Raw genomic sequence first — 12073 nt, forward strand, 5'->3', positions numbered from 1 at the left:
CTATTGATATATATATAAAAATTAGTATACTATTATGTTACCTTGGTACGTTATGTTTAAATTACATTGTTTGTATCATTTTTTTTGTATTAATATCTCCTGTAATTTTATTATATTCTAACAGTGTATTAGTGCCTATATGGCTTACCTTTTTGTATACTTATTCAATAAAAAGATTTAAAAAGAAAGAAAGAAATATAAACAGGAATAAGCTATCCAGTCCCTTACTTCTGTTCCACATGACTTGTACCTCTAATCTAATCTAATCTAATAATCTAATATCTGCACTAATCCTGTATTTTATGGTCTCATGGTCTATATTATCAATACTCTTCAGAGACTGTCTGCCTGGGATCAGTGGTCGTATATCTAGGATTTGTGATATGCACCACCCGACTCTGATCAGGGGGCTAAGCAGGTGCTACACCTTGCCCAAGGGTGACCTGCAGGCTAGCAGAGGAAAGAAGCACCTTGTACCCCCTTTGGTAGAGACACATCTCCACCCTGTCATCTACAATTACTGATATAGATTGTGAAAATCTGGGTCTCTAGCACTGATACTCACTGCTGCTCAACCCAAAAGTGACACAAACTCAATACAAAGTTCATGGCCCAGCAATTCACTCACACAGTGCATGTAATTTCACACATACTATAAGGTTTTCTTTTCCTACAGTGAACTATAGTGAACAGCGCTGACGAGTTCAGATGCAAGATCAAGCATGATAATTTGATTTTTGTTTCTCTATAGATGCTATGACTCTGATGTCTTATTGTCTGATGGTAAATGATCTTGTGCACGAATTGCAAACATTAGCAGTCAGGTGCAGTGTGAAATGCAAATACCATATTGTCCTTAATTCCAATAGGGATTGGATTGTGAAAGAGGAGGAGGAAGGGGAGTTCAAAACAGGGTATAACTTTCACAGTGAATGGTAGGAGTCCAGGCAGTGTTGTACAACAGAGAGACCTAGGACTACAAGTAAATACAGTACCGTGCAAAAGTCTTAGGCACCCTATATTTTTTTATATATGGTTTCAGATCGTATGGCCTCCACAGAGTCCTGATCTCAACATCATCGAGGCTGGCTGGGATTATCTTGAAAGAATGAAGCAAGTGAGACAGCAAAAGCCTGCAGAAGAACTGCGGTAAATTCTCCAAGATGCTCAGAACAATCTACTGCAGATTTTCTTGTAAAACAGCACAACAATGTACCTAAGAGAACTGATACAGTTTTAAAGCCAAAGGGTGGGCACACGAAATATCAATTTGACTTAGTTTTTTAACCACCCTTTGCCTTTAAAACTGCATCAGTCCTCTTAGGTACATTGTTGTGCTGTGCAAGTCTTAGACCTGTAAAACATTCTGTAAAACAAAGATGCTTTCGAAAATACTGAAATGAAACATTTCTAAATGTCAAAAAAAAAATACAGTACTGTAATTCCCCGAAAATGGTGCTTCAGTGTTGTGCACAGCTTTGGTTACCCAGCTACAGAAAAAAAATTCATTAACCTGGAAGGGGAACAAAGAAGATAAGAATTTTGCCAGGATTTGAGGGTCTGAGTTATAGATAGAGGCTAGGCAATCCAGAACAGTCTTCCTTGGAGCACACAAGAGTGAAGGTGACCTTACAAGTATAAGATCATGAGGGGCATAGATAGGATGAATCTACACAATCTTTATCCCCTAAAGATAGGGCATTAAAAATGAGAAAGCATAGGGTTAAGGTGAGGGAGAATCATTTAAAAGGGATCTGAGGGACAACTTCTTCACACATACACTGGTGCATATAAGGAATGAGCTACCAGAGAAGGTAGTTGAGGCATCAGGACAGGTACATTGAGAGGAAAGATTTAGCAGGATATGGCCCAAATGTAGGACTATCAGCCTAACTCACGCATCTTGTTTTGCATGAATGAGTTAGTTCAAAGGACCTGTTTCCATGCTGCATTACTCTATGACATGATGACTCAATGGACAATCTACATTTCTATGCAAGGGCCATCAGCTAACGCAATCCAAATGGTAGACACTGGAAGCACAATACATAGCCCACATTCAAAGCTATAACACTACCTTACCTCTTACTGTTGTGAATACAAATATATAGCACTTATCTCAAAAGCTTGATCATTTCCCTCAATGTTTTGGGCTAAAATAAGGATTGCTGCATGAACATGACTATTCATAGTTCTATAAAATGTATTTGTCTTTACACAAAGTTTCAAATATTAACAGAAGTGTTTTATTCAACTTAAAAGTGAAATTACACTAAACCATAAGAATATGCAAGGAGGAGGATTAGGCCATTTGGCACCTTGATCACGCTCCACCATTTAAAAGAATCACAGCTGATTTTATATCTCAGGCTCACTTTAATGCACTAACTCATATCCAATAACTCCTTTAGTATCTTAAAAATTGATCAATTTTCTTGGATATATACACAGTTATCAGCACTCCATAGCTTTCTTAGGTGGATAATTCCCAACATTCATGACAATCTTGGTGAAGAAATTTGTTTTCCTCTGTCCTGAGTAAGCCTCTCGGCACTTTTCTGTCATTTTTGTTGTATGCCCACAACAAAAGTGGCATTTGGAAGTTGAAATTCCTTTAAGAACTAGAGCACTAATATTACAGAAGCACATTTGCAAACTGGAAGCTACACAACATTATACTCAACCCATGTAGACCACAACATCTGCCATTAAAGAAAACATTTACATAACGTTATCACAAATAAAACTCATGTGGCTGGAAAACAAGGGAGCAAAGGATAAATCCTTGGAGTAATTATAGTTAATTGCACATGGAGGAAAGAAAACCTGATGCTGAAAACTCTGTGCATTACTACAAACTTAACTTGTAGGAAATGAAATAAAAGGAGAGTCCAGCAAGTCTGGACAATGTAAGAAAAGAAAATGCAGGGGCTGATATGGTCCCACTTGGAGACAAAGAAGTGAAATAATGGACCAACTAAGAAGTTATCATTCATGACTTAATATCTGGTTAAGATACTGTAATAGAATTTGTACTGTGAAGTTTTAAAAAGGAGGCTTTGAAAAAGATTGGTAGGCAGAGAGGTAATTGCAATGTATTCCAAGATTACTACTTTAAATTAAGGCCAAAAGATAGGATTTAGACAACAATTTTATTTTAATATTGCAGGAATCATAATATTGCAGGAACTTGAGGAATCATAGAACAAAAGACATAAGATGACAAAACACACAACATTTGGGGCAGAGTAGAAAAATATTTTTTAAAAAAGCAAAAGCTGAGGTTGTGCAATATATCACTAGATTCAGATGACTGTAAACTCTGAAGCTCAAGTTAGAAAGGTAATTAAAATCAAGATATGGGTACAGAAAAGTTTTGTGGAATGATGATTGCTGCAGATGACGAATAAATGGACTGAACTACCACTTTCTGCACTCCAATTTCTTCAAAGTTAGTTTCAGTCATCTATTAGAAATAAGAATAGTTTTCCAGATGCTCCCCAAAAGGTTTTTCTGAACTTAAAAATGAAGCATACCGAAAAGCCTCTGCAAAGCAGTTTTTCTCCCTCTTTTATAGAAAAGGTTTACTTTTTCCTAATGGATATATTTTATGAAACTTAACTGCATTTACTTCGGTCTCCTTTAACAAAACGCTGAAAGTGATGTTCAATTTGATGGCATGAATATAGATTTCTCCTTGCGGTATAAAAAAAATTATTCCCTTCCCCTCCCCTCCTCTTCTATTCTCCACTCTGGCCCCTTACTTCTCACCGGCCTTTCACCTCCCCTCTGGGTCCCTTCCTCCTTTCCCTTCTCCAATGGGCTACTCTATCTCCTATCAGTTTCCTTCTTGTCCAGCCCTTTACCTTTCCTACCTACCTGACTTCAGCTAGCACCTTCCAGCTATCCTCCTTCCCGCTCTCCCATCTTTTTATTCTGGTGTCTTCCCCCTTCCTTTCCAGTAATGAAAAAGAGTCTAAGCCAGAAGCTTTATCTGTTTATTCATTTCCATATACACTGCCTGACCTGCTGAGTTCCTCCAGTATTTTGTGAGTGTGTAGCTTAGGATTTCCAGCATCTACAGACTTTCTGGTGTTACAGAAAGGGTGCTTCAGTTTTGATTGCAAAACCAGAAAATACAAGCTTGCTTATTGCACCACCCAGTGGTCATCCCTACACACTTCAGAAAATAGAATTTTCCTATTTGGAACTTTAGAACCAAAATGGTGAAGATAGCTAATTAATTCACTCTCATTGTACATCTTTATTAATTATGTTCATCTTCTTTTTCCAATTAACCTATTGACAAGATGACATCCTTGCTCAGACATGATCAGTAGCAGGCTAATGACTTTCACAGGAAAGCAAAATTGTTAAATATGTAAGGAACAGAGAATACATATTTTCCTACCAATTTCTATAAACAGCCAGAAGACAACTTAAAGATGAACTCCAGAACATTTGTATTCTTGAGAAATACTGCAAGGTGATTGCTGATGGAGAAAGCCAACAATCCATCCTCACCCAAGGATCATATGGTGTCATGAATAGCAGGAAAATTAACAGCTCATTCCCACTTCGGCTTTGGGGTTTTGGGGCATTGTGTCTAATTATAGCATCTATATTGCCAGATTAAGTATTGAATCAAGCATTTCTTCTGTTTGGTTTCTAAACTTGCAATCATTAAAGCTGAAGACGAACTGAAAAATAGTTCAAAAAATAATAGAAGTACAACCAAAATTTGAAAAGTTATGACAATGATGTTGGAAATTTACAGTGATTGTCAATGTAATGTGGTGGTACTGAAGTACGTAAACATTCTAAACTGGTCAGGTCAAAACATCTTATCAATCTAGGTCAAAAAATGGGAACTTACTTCACTGTAGTTGCTAATAAAAATTGACTTCTATTATGATGAGTAATCTGCCAAAAAAATTACGTGTACATCGGAATACCGTGTAATATTTAAAGTTCAAGTTCAATTGTCATTCAACCATACATGAGTACCTACGAATACAGCCAAATGAAACAGCGTTACTCCAGGGCCAAGATACCAACAGTCACACACAACACAAGGCACATATAGCACATATAAGATAGCAAGATATCAGTAAAATATAGTCACATTAAAAAAAATCCAAGACCCTGAGTCTATTAAATGTTGCAGCAGTCTGCAATCGAACACAATACAGCTTGCTGAGTGAACACTGGGGAGCAGCACCAATTCCAGCTGGGATGCCACATCATACCACCTCCGGTGGAGTGCACCAACTCCAACGGAGGTGCTTGAAGACTAGTCCATGCAGCTGCCCCACCATTTGCCAATCAATCAGTGAATCGGACTTGCAACATTCTACATTAACAACGTCCAACAGGGTCTTGCGATCACAAGAAAAGCAACTAAGATGCTCTCTGGCTGTTAGACTGAACACCGCCTCCACGCACCCACTCTTCCAACGCCTCTCTGATGCGGGCAGCAGCATGATCTGCACCAAGTACAGCTCGTTCCATTTCTCCGCTAATAAACTAATGGGGTAGACCTGCAGTACTTTAAGTTTTTAATGTCCAGCAGGGTCTTGAGATTATAAACAATACATTTAAAAAAGACAATAACATCTTTGATTGACCTTGTACAAGCTGCTGCGATCATACACATCTTACTGGAAGCTACATATTAACACATTGTCAAAGAAGTAATTCTGCTCACCAGTGTTGTTAGCTCATCAATGTCATCAATGGACTCTAGTTTTCCTGAAAGCTTATCCAAGGACCCTTTCTGATCTTCTTCTTGTCTGTGAGATCTGTCAAAACATTCAGAAAGGAAAATTAAAACATCAAGCTTTTGGGTCAAAGATAGCTGTTCTCAAGCAAACTCCATATTGAATTAGCAGGCATTATACATACACATGTAATCTTTTAAAATATTACTAGATTTCATAAAGTATTTTTAAATCTTTGTGCCCTCACTTCCTTTTGTACACATCCTCCATTTATTTTGCCTCAGATATGTTTATGTCCCATGGCTCACAAAACCAATGCTTAATCTCTGCAAGATTCAATTAATTCAATATTAATTTGTGTCTTGCCTATTTTATTATGTAAGTTGATCTCATTATCTACACCTTCAAATATCTTGATTTCTTCGTAAATATATCACAGTATGTGGCTGTGACCATTGCAATAATCCAATTTCAACATCCTGGAGATAAATATAAAATACCAGCTCATGCCACTGTTCTCCAATGGCTCTTTATTCCCCCACTTGTATTCACCTGATTATATTATTATATATGCATTCATAAGCAGAATATCCTCTACCCTTTCTTTGCTTCTTGCTACTTTCAGTGTAATCGAAAAATCTTTCACTGAACACACCAATTTCTCATTAACAACCTGCTCTACCATCACCTCTGTCTGGTACCCTTCCTCCTTCACTTTCTCCCATGGTTCACTATCTTCTTCTATCATCAGATTTTTTCTTCTTCTTCTTCAGCTCTTTACCTCTTTTAGTTATTACCTCCCAGTTTCTCACTTCAAATCCCTCACCCACCCACCCACCATCCCCTTTATCTGGTTTCACCTACCTTGTACTCCTTCCCCTCCCTCCACCTTCTTTTTCCAGTTTCTCCCCCCTTCCTTTCCAGTCCTAATGAAGGGTCTCAGTCTACATGTCAACTGTTTATTCCTCTTCACATATGCTGCCTGACTTGCTGAGTTCCTCCAGCATTTTGTGTGTGCTGCTCTGGATTTCTAGTAGCTCCAGAATCTTCTATGCTATGACCCACTCTTCCATGATGTCAACCAAATCTTCTGTCAAATCTGACAGAGAGCTAAGCTTTTGACCACGTACCTTCACCACCAAAATCACTCTGTTGTGCTCTCACTATAGTTTATCTGCTGCTGAAACCTTTCTTTGTTTTCAATAGACTTGACTATTCTATTCTCTTAGATTACCCTAATGTTATACTTTCTCTGTACAGGAGTTTATGAAAGGTCTGCTATCTATATGCATGGTGCCCATTTACTACAGAGGCCATTTACCCAAATTGTCTCCTAGTCCAGCAATGCCTCAACTTTAAAACTTTCAGTTATCTACATAACCTTCTCCAGCCCATGTTGCAGAGCACCTTGCATTTGTCAACCACTTGCTCATCTCCATTTATAAGCACTCTACCATTGCTGGAAGTACATCAGATTACAATATGCTAACTTGTTAGGTTACCCCCTAATTGTCTTTTAAAATAAAAACATAGGAACATTAGAAAATAGGAGCTGAAGTAGGCTATTTGGTAGCATATGCTTTTTTCACCATTCAACAAGACCACAAATTTTCCTGCCCAGTCCCCATATGCCTTGATTCCTTCAATGTCTGAAATACTCAAATGTAGAACCCTTATGGATAGAGGTGAGAGTTTATGATGGAAGATAAAAAAATGTTTAAAAATTATGTCCATCATCACAGGGGAAGAAAGAAACTTTCCAGAAATGTAAATTTAAAAAATGCAAATTACAAGGACCTGATGATCTGAAATAGCTTGCTAGAGGTAATGTATGTTTCAGAAGTTCTATACATTCTAGAGTTGTTCCTGTGAATTGGTGTGTATTCCTACATGATAGCACTCGAAAAGGAGGAAGAAAGCTATATAAGGGAATTTACTGGCTTGTTAACCTGACATCAAAAATTGGGAAAATTGCTAGAATCTAAATTAAGGGATCTGAAAAAAATTGTGAGATATTAATGATTTAAACAAAGGGGAAGGGTTGATGCTTTGCTGCTGCTTGTGCATAGGAGGAGGAGAAGAGGGCTTTGGGGTTCCAACATTTTTACTCACTCATTCTTTGGGTTATTCTTCTGTTTTTATGTACGTCTGCACAGAGCAAGAATTTCAGGTTGTATATTGTGTACATTCTCAGATTAAATGGAAGAATTGATTTATGAAAAAGAAATCATATTCATCTAATTTACTGAGAAGGCATCTACTAAAGAAGATAAATACAGACCAGCAAATATGGTGTATTTGGATTTTCAGAGCACTACTAACAAGGATTCACAAAGGAGATTGGTCAATAAGGTTAGAGTTAGGGTAGTATAAAAACATAGGTGGTGGGGTGGAGATACGTCTCTACCAAAGGAGGTGTTAGGTGCTCCTTGCCTCCACGAACCTGCAGGACTCCCTTGGGCAAGGTATAGCATCTGCTTAGCCCACCCAATCAGATCATGTGAAGCCATGGGAACAGGCGGTGGATGGTCGTATGAGCAGCTGGTGCACATCACAAGTCCTGGTTATGCAATCACTGACACCAGGCAGATAATCTCTGAAGAGTATTGATAATGTTGGGGCCACTCATTGTGTAAAGACATTGTCCAGAAGGCAATGGCAAACCACTTCTGTAGAAAAATTTGCCAAGAACAATCGTGGTATAGAAAGACCATGGTTACGCACGTCATACGACACGGCACATAATGAATGAATAAGATGCCTTAATACGTTTTCCTACTACACAAGTATAATCTGCTGTTTATCTCTAATTATCATTCCTCTGCATTTCCATCTGGAGTTATATCTCCATTTGTATTCAAGTCAGTCCTCAGTCTAATGTCAAAAAAACTAAAATATTTTCTGAAACAATTGAAATAGAAATTTTATTTTGAAAACCGGAGTACTTAAGTTTATCTAGTGGGAGAGCAACTACTATAAAGGCCTGAACTACCAAGAAAAGTAAAAGGCTTGGAAATTGGAGCAACCGGCAACTGAAAGTAGGGTGAGATTGCAAAGTAGAAGATCAAATTTAACTTTTTTTCCTGCTATTATCAGATTCATTACAGCATTAGAATTGTGTTGTTTAAACATACTATTGATTGAAGTGTGCAATTCTGTTTTGAAGGCCATCTGTTTTAGACAGTGGGACCCTATTAATAACAGAAATTAGGATCCTATCCATGTCATGGTTAGCATTAAATTTAACTGCAGCATGAATAATTCACATTTTCATCATTGGCATTGGTTTATTATTGTCACATGCACCAAAATACAGTGAAAAGTTTTTCTTTCATACTGTTCATACAGATGAAATCATTACACAGTGCATTGATTTAGGATAAAGTAAAATAATAACAATGCAGAATAAAGTGGAAAAGCTACCCCAAAAAGCTACAGTACAGGTAAACAATAAGATACAAGATCATAACAGGGTACACAGTGAGGCCAAAAGTCCATCTTATTGCACAAGAGGTCCTTTCAAGTGTCTGATGACAGTGGGATAGAAGCTGTTGTTAGGCCTGGTTGTATGAGCTTTCAGGCTTTTGTATCTTCCATCCGATGGGAAAGGGGAGAAGATGGAACATTTGAAGCAGGTGGGGTCTTTGATTATGCTGGTTGCTTTGCTGAGGCAGTAGGAAGTGTAGACAGAGTCCATACAGGGAGACTGGTTCTTGTGATGTGCTGAATTAGTACACAGATGATGCAACTGAAGAGTGGAGTACTTTTGTTGATCCTGGAGTGGTAAAAAAATCACCTCAGGATCCTCAGAAATAATCTGCACCTCTTCTACTTGTGGGATTTTAACTTTCTATGTCTCCTTATTTAAGACCCATGATCTTCTACCTCAGAGCCATTTAACAAAACTTCCCTAACAGTCCACAATTCCCTTAATATACTGAAATCTATCTATCATTGTTTTTATTGAATTCAATGATAGGGCCTCAATAGCCCTTGAGTAGAAAATTCCACATATCAAGTGAAGGATACTGAAGTCCTTTTGAACATCACCACTACCCAACCTCTCACCATTCAATAATACTTTCCTGCTTTCTCACCTCACATTTTTCTAGACTATATTGCATTTGCCATACTCTCAGCTATTCAGTTAGCTTCATTACAGTCACTTTGTTTTTAATAATCACACTCATCTTAGTATCACCAGAAAACTTGGAAATATGATATATGGTTCTCTCAGCCAAATCATTGACAGAGATTGTAAAAGTTAGGTCCTGTTGAATCTGATGATATTGCTCCAGAGGTTCTTCAGAATTCATAACTGAGGTATTAAACTTGGTAATTATGGTCATTTTATTAAGCATTTCAAGAACAAAGAAAACAAAGAAAAAGAAATTGTGTTTGTCTCATACTCAGACTAGAATTAACAACATTGCAGTGATAACAATTAATCTGCATTACAGCCAGATTCAAGTGGTGAGATACCTCTTACAGAGAAACTGAAAAGCTTCTGGAAAGTACAGAAGCAGTTATACTACAATTACTGAACAATTATACACATATAGAATCAGAATCAGATTTATTATCACCAGCATATGTTGTGAAATGTGTTGTTTGCAGCAGCAGAACATTGCAATAAACACTATACAGTATATCACAATAAGCACATATAAAAATAAACTAAACTAATACAAAAGGGAAAAAATACTGAGGAAGTGTTCATGGGTTCATTATCCATTAAGAAAGCTGATATCGGAAGAGAAGAAACTGCTCTAGAAATGTTGAGTGTGTGCCTTCAGGCTCCTGGACCTCCTCCCAGCTGGTAGCAATGAGAAGAGGGCATGTCCTGGGTGATGAGGGTCCTTAATGACGGATGCTGCCTTTTGAAGGTGTCTTGTATACTAAGGGGGCTTGTGCCCCTGATGGAGGTGACTGAGTTTACAATTTTCTGCAGCTTATTCCAATCCTGTGTAGTAGCCCCTCCATACCAGATGGTGATGCAACCAGTTAGAATGTTCTCCACGGTACACCTGTAGAAATTTTCAAGTGTCTTTGGTGACCTAACAATTTTCATCAAACTCCTAATGAAATAAGGCTGCTGTCACACCTTATTTGTAATTGCATCGATATGTTGGGCCCAGGATAGATCCTGAGAGATGTTGACACCCAGGAACTTGAAACTGCTCACCCTCTCCACTTCTGATCCCTCAGTGAGGACTGCTGTGTCCTACTCTTGCTTAAATCCATAATCAATTCTTTGGTCTTACTGACGTTGAGTGCGAGATTGTTACCACAACACTACTCAGCCAATTGATTTGTCTTGCTCCTGCATGCCTCTTCGTCACCACCTGAAGTTCTGCCAACAATAGAGTAGATGGCATATGAGCTGTGCCTAGCCACACAGGAGTGAGTGTAAAAAGAGTAGAGCTGTGGGCTAAGCACACATTCTTGAGGTGCACTAGTGTTGACTGTCAGTGAGGAGGAGATGTTATTTCCAATCTTCATAGACTGTGGTCTCCCAGTGAGGAAGTCGAGGATCCAGTTGAGGGGAAGGTCTAGAGGCCCAGGTTTCAGAACTTTTTGATTAGAACTAAGGGTATGATTGAGTTGAACACTGAGCTGTAGTCAATAAACAGTAGCCTGAGATAGGTATTACTATTGTCTGGGAGATCCAAGGCCAAGTGGAGAGCCAGTGAGATTGTATCAACTGAATCATTTTATTCTCACTCTTTGCTATGTCCAATAATCAAATCTCAGATCACATTAGAATATCAGACATCCCACCTCTCCCGGAACTTCCGGGAGTCTCCCACATATTAATAGTGGTTCCCTGATGCCGGCAAATTATATACAATATCAGGGAAATCAATTTTTTTGAGAGCGTGCAAGAGAGAGCGCGAGAGCGACCACGAGAGAGAACGCGCGCGAGAGCGAGAGAGAAAGCGAGCGAGAGAAGGAGAGTGAGCGAGAGCGCAAGCCAGCGAGAGCGCGCGAGCGACCACGAGAGAGAGAGAAAGAGAGAGAGAGAGAGAGCGCGCGCGAGTGAGAGCACGCCATGGCAGAGTGTTCCAAAAAACAAAAATATAAAACATACGTCACCCCAGACTACACTAAAGTGTACCCCTGCCTAGTAGGGGTCAAAAATAATGACAGTGTTGCTCGCTGCACTGTTTGCAACAGTGACTTTTCTGTTGCCCATGGTGGGTTAAGACTGTAAAAGACGTGTTGAGGTGAGTTTAACAGGTGTCATTCGTTCATTAGCATAGCTAACGTTATTTACACTAGCTGGCTAGCTGCTAAGGAGCTACTGTATTGCAGACATCCCACCTCTCCCGGAAGTCTCCTGCAAATTGATG

At 38.7% G+C, this 12073-nt stretch overlaps 1 protein-coding gene across 2 annotated transcripts in view; it reads right to left on the reverse strand.

Moving 5' to 3' along the window:
• Positions 1 to 12073, reverse strand: part of smtnb (smoothelin b) — a 272508-nt gene that overhangs the window by 186831 nt on the left and 73604 nt on the right. For both annotated transcript variants that reach the window (XM_063034479.1, XM_063034478.1), the window contains exon 3: positions 5708 to 5801. In XM_063034479.1, coding sequence (XP_062890549.1) covers positions 5708 to 5801 — 94 coding nt within the window. The remainder of the gene's footprint in view (positions 1 to 5707; positions 5802 to 12073) is intronic.

This window comes from Mobula hypostoma, chromosome 27 (assembly GCF_963921235.1).
Source record: "Mobula hypostoma chromosome 27, sMobHyp1.1, whole genome shotgun sequence".
Lineage (NCBI taxonomy): Eukaryota > Metazoa > Chordata > Chondrichthyes > Myliobatiformes > Myliobatidae > Mobula > Mobula hypostoma.